The sequence below is a fragment of the Dendrobates tinctorius genome, unplaced genomic scaffold, assembly GCF_039654945.1.
Source record: "Dendrobates tinctorius isolate UK_male_01 unplaced genomic scaffold, ASM3965494v1 ptg000154l, whole genome shotgun sequence".
Taxonomy (NCBI): Eukaryota; Metazoa; Chordata; class Amphibia; order Anura; family Dendrobatidae; genus Dendrobates; species Dendrobates tinctorius.
Genome location: NW_027361821.1, coordinates 22,533,800 through 22,550,809, shown reverse-complemented (window position 1 = coordinate 22,550,809; position 17,010 = coordinate 22,533,800). Strand labels below are relative to the sequence as shown.

Below are 17,010 nucleotides of genomic sequence, written 5' to 3'. Positions count from 1 at the left end.
ATTACAGCATTATATTATTATACACAAAATGGCACAGCCATTTCAGTGGATAACCTAGTTGCCTAGGTAAAAAAAAAAAAAAAAAAAAAAAAAAAAAAAAAAACACAACTACCAGTTTACCAGTGAACAAAAAAAAAAAAAAAAAAAACTACCAGTTTACCAGTGAACAGTTATTACTGCTGCGGTTTTAAGCTGCACTGTCGGCACCCTGTTTGACCTTAACCATACAAATAAACAATATTTAGAGCAAATTTTCATATCAACCTGTTAATTTTAGCTATTGCAGAGGAACCAGAATACAGATTTTAACCAAAGCTTAGTGCTGAATTTTATAACCTATTTTCATTTGTTAAATGTAATAGTATTTGGCTTTGATAAGTAGGAAATGTTCCGCAAGAAAAAAAAAAACAAAAAAAACATGGTTATAGCAGGTGAATTCATAAAGGCTGGCATTTCCTACACCAGTCTTGATCAAAAGACCACTGAAGTACCGTAACATGCGCCAAGAACACAATACATTAAGAGGTGCACGATTTTTCAGGCTGCCCATGTACCAGAATCAGAAGTTGACTACTTTAAATCACAGACATGTGAACAGCTACATGATGGGTGTATGTATGGTTTGTGAAAAAGGAATACCTGAATGAGGCTTTACTTAAGTTTGGGAAAGTACAGATAACACCCCTTAGGTTATGGGCACACAGTGTTTTTCAAGCTGGCAAATCCGCCGACTTACAGACGCTTCAGAAAATGCCAGGTTTTTTTTACATCTTGAAGAATCTATTTTAGCAATTGTTTTGGTCATTTCCAGAGCACTTTTCGTGGTTGTATTCTACTGGCATTTTCTGGACTTTTTTCAATTCCTTTTAACAATGAAGAAACTGATCTCAATTTTTCAAACAAATACGGTGACAAAACTATTAAAAAAATACACCTTGGCGTCTTTTGAAGATTCCTATTGACTTGTATTGGGACATATAGAGCATTCAGAGTGGAAACCACCTGAAGAAATATCAGCTCACTTAACTTTGTCGGTCTTTGTAAACCTGAAGCGGTTAAAAGATGCTCAAAAGCGTAAACATAGGAACAGCAAGTAGTTTTTACATAGAAATGAATACATTTATTATTTTGAGCACTTAATTAGAACTTTTTCAGGTAGGTATCAGAGCAGATCTGCTTGAAGAAAAAAATATTTTTTGTGCCTATATCGTTAGCTAAGCACTTGTACCATGTAGATAATGACAAAGGAATAATTTTTACTCACTTGAAAATTAAGGAAAGCGCCGTAATCTCAAGTTGACCTGCACTCTCCTACATGAAAAAAAGTTGTATTAGCAAGAAAAAACAAGAGAATATTGTTTTGTAAAAAGGTATGATAAAATAATTGCCATCATATACCCTATAACTGACTTAATGGAAGAAGGTACTCTGTTCAGTATCCCTAATGCCTTGGAGAACATTTCTGCATGGCGACTGGCATCTTTGTATGACACAAACATTGATTTGAATGGTATATACTTCAATATGTCCAAATGAACAGTATATTGTGAAGCACTTCAATATCAAACTTTATAGTCCATAACGACCGTAGCCCTCGGACATGAAGAGACACCAAGCTTAAAGTTAGAAAACCCTAATACTTTATTAACAATATAGTGTAAAAGAACTATTAAAAAGACAGGGCAAGCAAGCCTACAAAGAAATGGGGTGTGGCACACAGCAAAAATCAGATAACAGTAAACCATACATAAAATCATGCTCTGTAATATAGCAGAAAATAAATAGAACGGGCATGCACATAGCTATAAATGCCAGGATATTAAGGAATCATTCAAGGTCAATAAACTGCAAACACAATGATAATCCGCATAAGCATCTCCACCCTAAAATAATCCTGATTCTCCATAGGATAAGAGTAAGATGGTGAGGAGATAGACCTGAAACTATGAAGTTAATGTTTAGATTATAAGGATCCATAGAACTATTTATAGATTGTATCCTTTGCCTCCATCATACCATTCTAAGCATATGATCCAGAGGAAAAAGGACAAAGGCGTATCCAACCTGAAATTCATTAACTGTCACAACACGAGTTAACTATAGAAACTAATATAAATCACAGTATGTTACCCAATAATAAGACAGATAAGGGATGAAGGCAAAAGGCTGTGTCCACCCCACACACGACAGGCGCAGTTTCGCTGCTCGCTTCTTCCGGGGGCGTGACACCAAATTCTGAAACTGATCTACCATTACAATTCTCCATGTCATTATGAGTTCGTAGATGCCATACATGTATAGATTCTGTTTACATCTGTTGCACAAACTGTATATATCTCTGATGAGTTTGTTAATACAGAGATGTTAAGGGGTATATGTATACATGCTTTGTTATTCACGCCACATACACTCACTGGCCACTTTATTAGGTACACCATGCTAGTAACGGGTTGGACCCCCTTTTGCCTTCAGAACTGCCTCAATTCTTCGTGGCAGAGATTCAACAAGGTGCTGGAAGCATTCCTCAGAGATTTTGGACCATATTGACATGATGGCATCACACAGTTGGCGCAGATTTGTCGGCTGCACATCCCTGATGCGAATCTCCCGTTCCACCACATCCCAAAGATGCTCTATTGGATTGAGATCTGGTGACTGAGGAGGCCATTTGAGTACAGTGAACTCATTGTCATGTTCAAGAAACCAATCTGAGATGATTCGAGCTTTATGACATGGCGCATTATCCTGCTGAAAGTAGCCATCAGATGTTGGGTACATTGTGGTCATAAAGGGATGGACATGGTCAGCAACAATACTCAGGTAGGCTGTGGCGTTGCAACGATGCTCAATTGGTACCAAGGGGCCCAAAGAGTGCCAAGAAAAAATTCCCCACACCATGACACCACCACCACCAGCCTGAACCGTTGATACAAGGCAGGATGGATCCATGCTTTCATGTTGTTTACGCCAAATTCTGACCCTACCATCCGAATGTCGCAGCAGAAATCGAGACTCATCAGACCAGGCAACGTTTTACCAATCTTCTACTGTCCAATTTCGATGAGCTTGTGCAAATTGTAGCCTCAGTTTCCTGTTCTTAGCTGAGAGGAGTGGTACCCGGTGTGGTCTTCTGCTGCTGTAGCCCATCTGCCTCAAAGTTCGACGCACTGTGCGTTCAGAGATGCTCTTCTGCCTACCTTGGTTGTAACGGGTGGCAATTTGAGTCACTGTTGCCTTTCTATCAGCTCGAACCAGTCTGCCCATTCTCCTCTGACCTCTGGCATCAACAAGGCATTTCCGGCCACAGAACTGCCGCTCACTGGATTTTTTTTCTTTTTCGGACCATTCTCTGTAAACCCTAGAGATGGTTGTGCGTGAAAATCCCAGTAGATCAGCAGTTTCTGAAATACTCAGACCAGCCCTTCTGGCACCAACAATCATGCCACATTCAAAGGCACTCAAATCACCTTTCTTCCCCATACTGATGCTCGGTTTGAACTGCAGGAGATTGTCTTGACCATGTCTACATGCCTAAATGCACTGAGTTGCCGCCATGTGATTGGCTGATTAGAAATTAAGTCTTAACACACAGTTGGACAGGTGTACCTAATAAAGTGGCCAGTGAGTGTATATGATATAAGGACATTGTCCATTGAGCTACTGAGTAAACATTATCCTGTGACCATATGTATGTATTTAATTTTGTTCCCCCTTTCTAAATTTCATAGTAATTGTACTCAAACTTAATATACACTGATCAAAAAAATAAAGGGAACACTTAAACAGAATATACCGTAACTCCAAGAAAATCAAACTTCTGTGAAATCAACCTGTCTACTTAGGAAGCAACACTGATTGACAATCAATTTCACATGCTGTTGTGCAAATGGAATAGAAAACAGATGGAAATTATTGGCAATTATCAAGACACCCTCAATAAAGGAGTGGTTCTGCAGGTGGGGACTACAGACCACATCTCAGTACCAATGCTTTCCGGCTGATGTTTTGGTCACTTTTGAATGTTGCTTGTGCTTTCACACTCGTGGTAGCACGAGACTGACTCTACAACCCACACAAGTGGCTCAGGTAGTGTAGCTTATCCAGGATGGCACATCAATGCAAGCTGTGGCAAGAAGGTTTGCCGTGTCTGTCAGCGTAATGTCCAGAGGCTGGAGGTGATACCAGGAGACAGGCCAATACACCCGGAGACGTGGAGGTGGCCGTAGGATTGCAACAACCCAGCAGCAGGACCACTACCTCCGCCTTTGTGCAAGGACAAACAGGAGGTGCACTGCCAGAGCCCTGCAAAATGACATCCAGCAGGCCACAAATGTGCACGTGTCTGCACAAACGGTAAGAAACCGACTCCATGAGGATGGTCTGAGGGCCCAACATCCACAGATGGGCCTGTGCTCACAGTCCAACACCATGCAGGACGCTTGGCATTTGCCACAGAACACCAGGATTGGCAAATTCGCCACTGGCGCCCTGTGCTCTTCACAGATGAAAGCAGGTTCACACTGAGCACATGTGACAGACATGACAGTCTGGAGACACCGTGGAGAGCGATCTGCTGTCTGCAACATCCTTCAGCATGACTGGTTTGGCAGTGGGTCAGTAATTGTGTGGGGTGGCATTTCTTTGGAGGGCCGCGCTTTGTTGGGCTGTGAAAGCACAACCAACATTCAAAAGTGACCAAAACATGAGCCAGAAATCATTGGTACTGAGATGTGGTCTGTGGTCCCCACCTGCAGAACCACTCAGTTACTGAGGGCGTCTTCATAATTGCCAATAATTTCCATCTGTTGTCTATTCCATTTGCACAACAGCATGTGAAATTGATTGTCAAACAGTATTGCTTCCTAAGTGATACAGGAAAGATTTATATCTTTGTACCGTGTAAGCCAGTAGATAGAAAAATATGAATATGCTTCCTAAGTGGACAGTTTGATTTCACAGAAGTTTGATTTACGTGAGGGTACAAAACCCAACACCAGCACTGATCATCTGTTATCACCTGTGCCAATGGAGCTGGATATCAACAGCACAGAGATGCTCAAATCTGAATATTGTCGGTGATAAGTGTTGGATCACCACCAATCTTATATTGATGACCTATTACTGCAAAAGTAGCGAGCAACCACTTTAATTCTTTAAATGTTTTGTTGAATGTTAAGAAAATTCGAGTTAATTTCTGTTCGAGAACAGTGAATTCAACTCAGGTCATAGAAAATGGAGCGATGTTGAAACAAAACCAGCAGAGTGAATCTTGAAAATGAAAAGTAAAAATAAATATTAATAAAAGAGGTTTTGAAGTTCCACACAGCATTGTTGGACGCAGAATTAAATTGCAATTAAAAGAAAAACACGTGATCACCACTTGATGCGCCAAGCTAATGGCTTACCTTGGGATCTTCTAATCGCTCCAAATATTTCTCAAAAGGGCCTTCTACATACTAAACAAAAAAAGATGAACATTTAGATGAGTATTTCGGAATAAAAAAAGGGGCTAAGATTCTTGCAAAGGTCTGTCATTTTAATATCTAAACTGAAAGTAGGTTTTCCACATTTTGCCTCCGGTAGCCAATGCACATTTGTCAAAACGGCACACAGCACTTCACACAGTGAGAGTTTAAATTAAAAGAAAAAAAAAAAACATGCATAAAACAGGGATTTTTGTGTACTCACCGTAAAATCCTTTTCTCCAAGCGACTCATTGGGGGACACAGGACCATGGGTGTTATGCTGCTGCCACTAGGAGGCTAACAATAAGACACAAAAAAAGATTACCTCCTGTTCTGCAGTATACACCTCTCACACTGGCTGCAGCCAAACCAGTTCCGTGACAAAGCAGTAGGAAAATAAGAACATTATGTAAGAGTATACAAACGTCAAACCATAGAACATACTCAAGCCGTCAGGCCAAAAGGGTGGGTGCTATGTCCCCCAATAAGTGGCTCGGAGAAAAGGATTTTACGGTGAGTACATAAAAATCCCTGTTTCTGCTGTGCCTCATGGGGGGGACACAGGACCATGGGACGTCCTAAAGCAGTCCCTGGGTGGGAAACTGATAGGACAGAGCAAACCTCACCCACCAGCAGCCTAAAGATACGCAACCGCCGCCTGCAAGATTAGTCTTCCTAGGCTCGCATCTGCTGAGGCCTGAGTGTGAATTTTATAGTGCTTCGAGAAGGTGTGCAGACTGGACCAAGTTGCAGCCTAACAAAACTGTTCCATCGACGCCTGGTGCTGAAAGGCCCAGAAGGCCCCCACTGAACGAGTGGAGCGTGTCTTGAATAGCCTAACAAATCCACTTGGCTATTGTGGACTTAGAAGCGGCAAGGCCCTTCCTATGACCCTCAGGAAGAACAAATAAGGTGTCAGTCTTCAGGAAAGATGCCATCCATGAGATGTACAGTTTGAGAGCCCTCACCAGGTCCACAGTGTAGATCCCTCTAAAACGGTGTACTGGTGTTGGGCAAAACGAGGGCAGGACAATGTCCTTGTTAAGGTGAAAGGAAGAAACCACCTTGGGCAAAAAGGACAGACGGCCTGAGAACCACCTTGTCCTGGTGAAAAAAATTAGGATAGGAGCTCGACAGGACAGGTCGGCTAGCTCTAATACCCGCCTGATTAATGTCACCGCGACAAGAAAGGCGACCTTCCATGAAAGGTGGGTCAGAAACATTCTGCAGTGGTTCAAAGGGAGACTCCTGTAGAACATCTAGGACCAAATTAAGGTCCCAGGTATCGAACGGCGATCTATAGAAGGAAAACCACATGGGAGACCGCCTAAATGAAAGTCTTCACCTGCAGTTTGGATGCAATCCTGCACTGGAACAACACAGATAAGGCAGGAATCTGACCCTTGAGGGAACTAAGGGCTAGGCCCGAGTCCAGGCCAGTGTGAAGGAACTCCATAATGGACGGAATGGAGAGGGAAATGACCACGGTCCCTTCACCATGTGAAAAAGGTTTTCCAGGTACGGTGATAGATGCGCATGGACGCAAGCTTCCGAGCACTAATCATGGTGGAAACCACTTCTTGAGAGAACCCAGCTTGGGTTAGGACCTTGGATTCGACGGCCAGGCAATTAAACACAGGGTCCCCGAGTTCTGGTGGCAAAATCGGGCCCTGGGATAACATATCTGTTTGATCAGGTAGACAAAGAAACATCAATGACAAGCTGCACTAACTCTGCTTACCACACCTTGCGCAGCCAGTCCGGAGTGACTAGGATCACTGGAACCCCTTCCGCCTTGATCTTCCTTGATGACCCTCAGGAGTAACAGAAGCAGGGGAAACATACGTAAGACAGAATTGCCCCCATGGAATGACCAGTACATCCACCCCAATGGCCTCTGGATCCTGGGACCAAGCTATGAACTCTGGCACCTTGGCGTTTAGTCTTGATGCCATGAGATCCACGTCCGGAGTCCCCCAGTGATGACAAATCTGCTGGAAGATCTCTGGATGAAGAGACCTCTCTCCCGAGGTGAGACCTTGGCAGCTGAGGAAGTCTGCTGCCCAGTTTTCCACCCCCAGGATGTGATCTGATGAGATGACTGAGTGGTTCTTCTCGGCTAAGCAGAAAATGTGCTTCACCTCGCACGTTGCCGCCCTGCTGCGGGTGCCTCCCTGATGGTTGATATATGCCACAGCAGTGGCATTGTCCGATTGTATCCAGAAGGGGCAACCCGCCAGGAGGTGATGGAATCGCCACAGGGTCAACAGAATCGCCCGTATTTCCCAGAATGTTTATCAGGAGAAGTGCCTCCCAAGGTGACCAGCGCCCTTGGGCAGTGTGATGTCAAAAGACAGCCCCCCAGCCAAGAAGACTGGCATCGGTGGTGACCAATAGCCATTGAACCGGAAGCATTTACGCTGGGTGAGGGACGACCGCAACGTCCACCACCTGAGCGCTTGCTTGACCCGCAGAGACAAGTGGCACAGCTGGTAAAGAGAGAACGGGTTCCTGTGCCAAGCTGCTAGAAGCGCATGCTGTAGAGGCTGAAGATGTAGCCGGGCAAAGGTAACAGCTTCCATCACTGCCACCATTTTGCCCTGGACTCCCATGCCAAATCAGATGGAGTGAGGACCTGGGCAACAAAGTGCCCGGGATCCCTGTTGAAGGGCTAAGACCTTGTCTCAAGGGAGAATCACCAACTCTCGGGGAGGTGTCCAGGGTCATTCCTTAAAAAAGAAATCTGAGGAGCTGGAACAGAAGATTTGCTTATGTTTATCAGCCAGCCCAGGCGGGAAAGTGTATCCAAAGTGATACGGATGCACTCTGCGCAGGTATCGTGAATGACAAAGCCAGGTGTGATGACACAGAAGTAGGCGACCGCCTACTCTGTTGGTGCCAATCTATGGGACCTGGATCCCTTAGATCTGGAATGCTTGGATCAGCTCTTCCACGGCTGGTTGGTCTTACATGAAACCTGGGAACCCCTGCCCCCACCGAGAGCGCGCTACGATCCGGAAGAGGTGGTAGTAGTGGGCCAGCCGGAGTTGCTGCGAAAATCACTGGAAAAGCATCTGTTGCCGACAGCGAAAAGGTCACCTAGTTTTCTGCTGGGGAAAAAAAAATTACTTTTCCCTCCTGTGGCATCAGAGATAAGCTGATCCAGCTTCTCTCCAAATAAACAACCACTCTGGTAAGGTAGAGACGCAAGGGACTTTTTGAACGACGAGTCCGCTCGCCAATCCCTGAGCCACAGTGCCCGTCTGATGGTGATGGCGTTAGAAGCTACAAATGCAGCACAGTTAGCCGCGTCCTGAGAAGCGTGTACCAAGTACAAGTTGGCCAGATCCACTGCTTCCAGGGGAAGATTACTATCCTTAATGGCTCTGGTCAGGGTATCTGCCTAAGAGGCCATAGCCTTAGAAACCCATGCCGTAGCAAAGCAGGGAGAGAGTGCCGAGCCCCAGGCTTCAAAAACTGAGCAGGCAAGATTTTCTGACAATCCGTGGGGTCCTTAATCGAGGATCGATCTGGAAAGGATAGGAGGGTCTTGGTGGCCAGGTGAGTTACAGGTGGATCAACTGGAGGGGATTCGGACCATTCCTTCTGCAGATTCGGTGAAAAAGGGTCTCACCTCCAGAGGCTTCTGATCTGAGTAGCGCATGTCTGGTTCCTCCCTATGCTGCCGAACTATGTCCTGAAAGTCGGGATGGTTGGAGAAAACCCTGTGAGGGTGTTTGGTCCTCTTGAAGACCACAGAGTGATCCGGGGCAGAGACAGAGTCCTAGTCAACCTTTAAAGTCTGGTTGACGGCCTCAATGAGACTATCCACCGTTGCCGGATAATCCGGAGAGTCTAGGTTGAGAGGCATGTCTGAATCGGACTCAGAGTCCTGGTCACTGCAAACCCAGGGTGAGGGGGAGCGTGAAACGGAGCTCACGGATGCCGAGGCACGAGAGGGACCAGGAGATGCGCTATGGGTCCATTTCCTAGATGTCTGTGGGGTCCTTGACCGAGAACAGCCCCTGCTGGCCGACGGTTCCCGTAAGGTAAAGGAACCTTCTAAGACAGGCAGATGAATGCCCCGACTTTTGGAGGGACTCAATCACTTTGGCTAGTGAAGCCATGGACTGACAGTGATGAAGCCCACATGGGGGGGGGACTAGGTGCCCTGGGTTCGGTAGCGGCGGAGGGCTCTGGAACACATTCAGGATCACAGGCCTTGCACAGTGGCGTACTCTGTCCTCGTGGCAACGCAATCTGGCAGGTAGTACATGAGGTGAAAGACTATTTTGTAAGCCTGCTTGGATGTCTTAGAGTGACATGTTGTACCCCAGAAAATTCCCGACTCTGCCTTAAGCCCCAATAGAAAGGGACATGGTTAGTAAGCCCCAGAGATTACTGCAGAGAAGGGCCATTGAGCGCCGCAGCTCAGAGAACTCACCCAGGTCCTGTGGCCCTGTGGGGATGTTCCTCCTGGTGTACTTGGCTCCTCTGTGGCGAAATGTCCGGGAACTGCCGATGGAGCTGCGAGAGAAACTCACAATATGCAGTGGAAGTCAGCTGCACCTGTAGAGGGGTGGCCGATAGAAAAAAAAAAGATGGCCACTGGGAACTGTGACAGAGTATCTCGCAGAGCGCGAGAAGTGCCGAACGGGGGCAGAGCCGCCCGTCATAAAGGGGTGGAGCTTCCTGGTTGTGGCCTAGCATAGGCCAAAGCCGGGGCCTAAATTTCCGAGGCCGACTGGACCGCGAATGCGAGGGAGAGTACGCTGTGGGGAATGTCGCTTAAAGCATACCTACAGGAGCCCTTCACCGGGGTTGCTGACCCATTCCTGAGTGCCCTGTGCCCACGCTTACCTGCGGTGTGCGTCCCGATATGGAACTGCCGCAGAAGATGAAGTGCAGGACCCGGGCTGCTATGAAAGGTCAGCTGCTGTAGACGGTGCAGGAACCCTCCATCCCTTTGACAGGGAGGTGGAGAGGGACCGTCCGCCTCCTTCCATCACAGCTGTTTATCAGTGGTGATGCAGTGGGGGCTGCACGGACTCCAGTAAATGCACCTGGACATCCTAGGTGTTCAGTGTGGGATGAATAATATATTTTTAGGTTAAAGGGGTATTCCCATCTCCAAGATACTATCCCAATATGTAGTAGGCGTAATATTAGCAAATACTTCCAATTAGAAATGTTGTATTTTTTTTTTTAATTGCTATGGCTCTTTCCTCATGTGAAAGGCATTGCAGGACCTTTTAAGCTTCTTTTAACAGCTTCATGTTTTCAAAGATACCAAGAGGTTTAAATAGGTAACCTAACCATTTTTCGCGCTACCGCTAGGAAGCTGCTCACTAGTACTTAATGCAATTTCAATAAAATAAAAAAAAAATTTAAAAAAAAGGGCCAAAAGATGTTTGAAGAAAAAAAAAAAAAAAAAGCCACTTTAGGACAAAAACACATCGGTGTGTCCTAATGCATCTTCAGCCTGAAAAACTCACAGGATTCGCAGATGCCAAGCACATACTCTAAAAGTTCATATACCCTTTATATAGTAGTTAAGACACACACACAGACTAAAGTTGGCCAAACCCAGAAATAGACAGGTTTGTCCGACAGTCTGCTTGTCAGGGAGATAAGGGATCCAGCATGTATGGATCTAGACTGCAGATCCTTTTGTTCTCTAAAAATGAAGCTAGAGATATCTAACAGCAATTGTCTTCTCTATAAGAGAAGAGCGCTCAACAAAGTGAGTGCGCCTGTGTATGGGAGAGTCGGGTAAAATAGGTGACAGCTCAAGATGGGACAGCTGTCTATAGTGTATAGGGGCTTTTGTCAAATATTTGTTCAGCAGACATATAGCCTGATTCAGATGGCTATAGTTTTCATCTGGCATACTGACCCTATAATGATCTACTATCAAGTCTAATAAATTAAATATTGCCATCTCTACATGTCTAAATCACCGGTACCACCGTCTGTGCATGACTACATGACCAGAACCACTATCGGTACTTAACTAAGTTTAGTACAGCAATCAATTGCAATGTCAGCCCAATATACAATTGCATTGCATGAAGTCTCATCTCCCACTATGTTTTTAACAATAGTAAGGAGATACTAGGAGGACCTTTTAGAAGTGTACACATTAGGAGGCATGATTAAGACTTTCTACTACATTCACTCTGTGTGCACTTTTCTAAAAAAGTCTTTACAACTGTGGTTGGGGTTCTCAAGACATGATTCCCCACCAAAAAACAAAAAGTTAAACCGCACCCTATAAGCGTCAAAGTCTTTAAGACAGATTGCTATCTATTGCTTTGATTACCCACCAGTCTGCTCAGAATTATTGGGTACAAAGGGCCTGTCACACCAAGCGATATTGCTAGCAATATCACTATAACATCACTGGTTTTGTGACGTAGCAGCGATATCTCTATGTCTGATACTTACCTCCAACCGGCTCCCCCGCTGATTATCGCTGATCGCGCGAGAACGGCCTGGACTGTTTCTCGTCGTCAGCTTCCTGCTGGGCTTCCTGTGGCACCGACGAGCGACACATGGACGCGGGCGGGAGGACGTCTTCATCGCCTCATCTGACAGGTAAGTAGCGACCCCCGACCGCTGCTATGTCGCTGGTGAGATCTGCCTGTGTGGCAGCTCACTAGCGACCACTTAGCGATGCACCAGCGATCCTGACCGCGTCATATGGCTGGTGCATCGCTAAGTGTGACAGTACCTTAAAACAAAAAGAATCTCAAAAAAAGTTTAGTTACTCTTTGAGGAGCACTTACAATGCTGCCAATAATCTGAAACCAAATGGTCTATCTAAACAGACTGTCAATCACCTGATGCACAAGCAAAAGGTTCGTTTATACAGCTTAACTTTTCAGCTTACCAAAAGGGAATCAGTCACCCCAAAATGGCAATTAACCCCTTAGTGACAGCCATTTTGCAGCTTAATGACCAGGCCAATCTCTATAATTCTGACCACTGACACTTTAAGAGTAGAGATGAGTGACTTTGCCTTTTTTCGGGTCGAGTCGGGTTTCATGAAACCAGACTTTCTCAAAAGTCGGGTCGAACGCAATTGGACGATTATCGTGAAAGGTCAAAGGCCGACTGAAACACAAAACCCAATGCAAGTCAATGGGGAACCAAGGTCGGCAGTGAGTGGAGGACAGGAAACACACCTACAGTGCCCATTTTAATGCCAAAAACAACAATTCTTATTACTTAAGCTTGTCAACCTTAATTTACTTTATAATAATAGTTAGGCCTTGAAAACTGGGGGTTATTTGGCTAAAGTAGTGGGGGGGGGTAGGGCTGGCTCCAGATTTTCGTGGGCCCTGGGTCAAAGCGTGTCACTGGGCTCCTTTAACACATGCCACAATTCATGATCCTCTGATACGGCCGAGAAATAGTCGTTTAGTACAATGAAAAATACTTCACTTCTTAAATCTCATGACCGATATCCATTTTAAATTCTCCAATAGCTCCAAAAACAGACAGTATATTACTCCATACAGTATTATGGCCACCACATAGTGCGCTATACAGAGAAATGAGGCCCATATATTTCTCCATACAGAATCATTGGTCCCATATAATGTTCCATACAGTATATGATGAGCTCCACATAATGCTACAGTATATGTTGGTCCCCATGGATGAAGCTCCACTGTCTTATGGGCCCAAATAATGCTCCATATATAATGGGCCCCATTTCTAATGCTCCAGTGTATAATGGGCCCTGTAAATGCTGCTCCAGTGTCTGATGTCCACCCTTTGAATGCTCCAGTGTATGGTGGGCCCCATATATCATTCTCCAGAGTATAGTGCTCCCTAAAAATTGCTGTCCCAACATTGAAAACAATTAAATAAGTCTCCTCGCTAGGGAATCCCTGTACTAGTTTGGACGCCTCGTCGTCCCCATCTTCCATCTCACTGCACTTGGACTATTTAGACAGAGGACGTACAGACGTGATGTCATCGCGCTCTCTGACCAGAATGTCTCTGTCAGGAAACGCGGAAGACGTCACGGCAGTGGAGCAGGGAGAGGTAAGTATTTCAACTTTGCAAGTGCTGTGATCCTGAGCAAGCAGGGGGGACCCCACTCGTTGGCGACGGCACTGGCACAGGGCTCTTCATAGTACGGCGGTGTGTCTGACGGCGGGAGGGCCCTCCCACCGGCAGAGACACTCTTGCGTACTATGAGGGGCCCTGTGCCAGTGCAGTTGCCCATGAGTATGCCCCCCCACCTGCTCAAGGAACCTGTACTTTCATCTGCACCTTCCTCTTTGTCACCATGTAAGGTGGTATAATATGCGGGAAGGGGAACCCGAGTTTCATCAGGGTCAGATTCTGGCTGTGTAGAGTGTGAGGGGAATGTAGTGGTGTGGGTCAATGTACCAGCAGAATCATCTAGCAGTGGCTGGGCATCAGTGCACTTATGGCACCCGGGGGAGTACGGTCACCACAGTGGCATTATGTTCCTCCTAGGGAGTGTGATGTCATGCTTGGGAGCAACAAAGGATCTCTCTAGCAGTTAAACCAACACACAACAGTTCCCACTCCAGGCCAGCAGGGAGACCTCTGAACCTGACTTCTGAGGAGCTACTCTCTGTGGTCGGGAGGAGGTAAGTTAGGGCAGTCTGAAGGGAAGGGGAAGTGTGTGGACGTGAGAAGGGTAGCTGGAGGATGAGCAGAGTTAAGGCTCACTCCTAGCTGGAGCGCATGGTCTGGATTCCGGTCTCCGAGTTTGTAGGGACACTGACGGTCCTGCAGCAGAAACCGGAGGAAGTAGCAGCTGTAAATGCTCTGTTCCCAACTAAGGCTCGGAGGCCCCAGCAGCGACGTGTGTGAGCCAGAAGGAAAAGGTTATGGCTGCCTGCCATACGAGAAAGCTCCAAAAGAGTCAACAGGGGGATCTTCAGTGAACTCAGTACTGCGAGTACCTCAGATAAGCGCTAGAACGGAGGCCACACTACCTATCTGCAGAGAGAGAATTCCAAATTTGCTTCCAGGCTGACCAACTCCTTCTCCATCTGTACTCTGGGTCCTGGACGGCACTTGCCAAGTACAGGTAAAGGAACTGCACGACTATGTCTGTCATCTTTCTCCTGCGCCTGGCTCTGCTACATCCTGCACTGCACGCCATCTACCAACTCTTTCATCTGCCCTGCGACTACGGCCCTACCTGTGCAGGGCTTCTACATCTTAGCTGCACCACAACATCTGTCCTAGAGAAGCGACACTGCAGCGCGGGTCAATCTGATCAGAAACCACAGGTGGCGTCACGTATCATTCACCTAAAAACGTTATTCACCCCTTTGCATGGACGCCCAGGGCCACGGAACGGGTCATCACCACCAACGTGACACATCCCTCTGAGACACCGGCCCGGTACCAATTAACCCCACTGCCCTGGCTGGCCACCCACACTCCATGTCAGATTCATCTTGGACTGGGGAATTCACGATTTGACTTAACTCAGGCATGGTATGATAGAAAGAGCTACATGGACTAATGTGAAGTGTGGCCTGCTGCCTCATTCAGTTTGGGTGGGGGTGCAGGAGACAAGGAAAGGGGTTCTTCCTGACCAGGAGCCAGCACTTGACCACTCAGTGCTTGCTTTTTTTGAAACTTCAGAAGAGGAGAGCATATTTGCTGGAGTCTGTTTCGGCAATGTAAGCCAAAACCAGTTCCTGATGCTCCGGGTTTAAAAGCGGTTAACCTACTCCCAGAAAAGGTAGCCTTCCAGGCGTTCCGGAGCCAGACCATGACACAGGCTCAACACCTCCTGCCTTAGGTGCTATTGTGCTTTTGCCAGTACCAACAGATGCACCACCAACACCATCAGGACCAGCTAGCAACCCCCGTCCACTTCCACGGCCTCTTCCACCATACTTCCTCATTTTTGTGAAAATGTACCCAAAATACCACCAGCTATTTGGTACTGTAAAACAAGGTAGAAGGTGTATATAGTATTGGTGAGAATTTGAATCTCACTAGAGATTTGAGAAATATATTCAGGATTGAGAGTCCTCAGTGGTTGATACCATTTAATGGCTAACTGAAAAGATAGGAACACATTGCAAGCTTTCGAGACTACTCAGGTCTCTTCATCAGGCTAGACTAATACAAAATCTGAAGTCACATATTTATGCACAATACAGCACACAAAAAATGCAATAGATAAGACAAGTGACGTGAAGCAGAACTATCAATATGGGAGAGGGAGAAACAAATATAAACATTGGACCAGTTCATAGATAAGGAGTCTGGATGTTTAATGGTCCTCTGATTGGGGTCTAGTTCTGTGTTGTAATGCCCCCACAAGGTTTTAAAAGGAAATTTCTTAATTGATGTAAAAAGACATAAATCCATGCGACACATTCATTCCAGCACTGAGAGTGTCAAAGTTTGTCATAAATTTATACTCCCAAACTCGTCTCTCTCTCTGAGAATTGAAGTTACCTTTCAATACCAGTAATTTCATATCCACGTTGCTGTGATCAGGGATACAGAAATGTTTTGCCACAGGTAGATCCATTCTTTTTTCTCTTATTGTGTGACGATGAGCATTCATCCTTGTTCTAAGCTTTTGCCCTGTCTCCCCCACATACAGACCCCCAGTTGGACATTTAGTAGAAATAATTAAGTACACCACATTAGATGTAATGCAGCTGAAAGTACCTGGGATCTTGTAGTCCTGATGTGAGTTGGGGATCTTTATCTTGTCCGTGGTCATTATAAATGGACAGGTTTTACATTTTTTCTGGTTGCAAGGAAAGGTTCCTGCAGCTGTTGGAGAGGACAGGGAGCTTCTAACAATGATGCTTCTAAAATTTGGGGGCTGCCTAAAACACAGCAGTGGGGGGTCTGGAAAAATGGATTTTAATCGGGCATCTTTTTGTAGTAAAGGTTGTAATTTCCGTGCAGCTCCCCTTAGCACCTCCAGATTTGGGTTGTAGGTGACTACTAGAGGCACTCTATTTTCTTCTTTAGCTTTGTAATGTAGCAGGTGATTCCTTGACAATCTGGTGGCTCTTGTAATTTGGTTTTCAATTGTTCTTGGATGGTAACCCTGATTCAAAAAGGTCTTTTTGAGGCGACCAAGGTGTTTGTCTCTATCCATGGGGTTGGAACATATACAATTGAATCTGATGGCAGCCCCCAAATTTAAGAAGCATCATTGTCAGAAGCTCCCTGTCCTCTCCAACAGCTGCAGGAACCTTTCCTTGCAACCAGAAAAAATGTAAAACCTGTCCATTTATAATGACCACGGACAAGATAAAGATCCCCAACTCACATCAGGACTACAAGATCCCAGGTACTTTCAGCTGCATTACATCTAATGTGGTGTACTTAATTATTTGTACTAAATGTCCAACTGGGGGTCTGTATGTGGGGGAGACAGGGCAAAAGCTTAGAACAAGGATGAATGCTCATCGTCACACAATAAGAGAAAAAAGAATGGATCTACCTGTGAAAACATTTCTGTATCCCTGATTACAGCAACGTGGATATGAAATTACTGGTAGTGAAA

The 17,010-nt window shown here is 45.7% G+C and overlaps 1 protein-coding gene across 1 annotated transcript in view; it reads right to left on the bottom strand.

Moving 5' to 3' along the window:
- The window catches only part of ALG13 (ALG13 UDP-N-acetylglucosaminyltransferase subunit), a 198,163-nt gene that overhangs the window by 98,730 nt on the left and 82,423 nt on the right, over window positions 1–17,010 (bottom strand). Inside the window, exons 9-10 of the mRNA XM_073547540.1 lie at window positions 5,406–5,456; window positions 1,265–1,311 (exon numbers count right to left, since the gene is read on the bottom strand). Of these exons, the coding sequence (XP_073403641.1) occupies window positions 1,265–1,311; window positions 5,406–5,456 (98 nt within the window). The remainder of the gene's footprint in view (window positions 1–1,264; window positions 1,312–5,405; window positions 5,457–17,010) is intronic.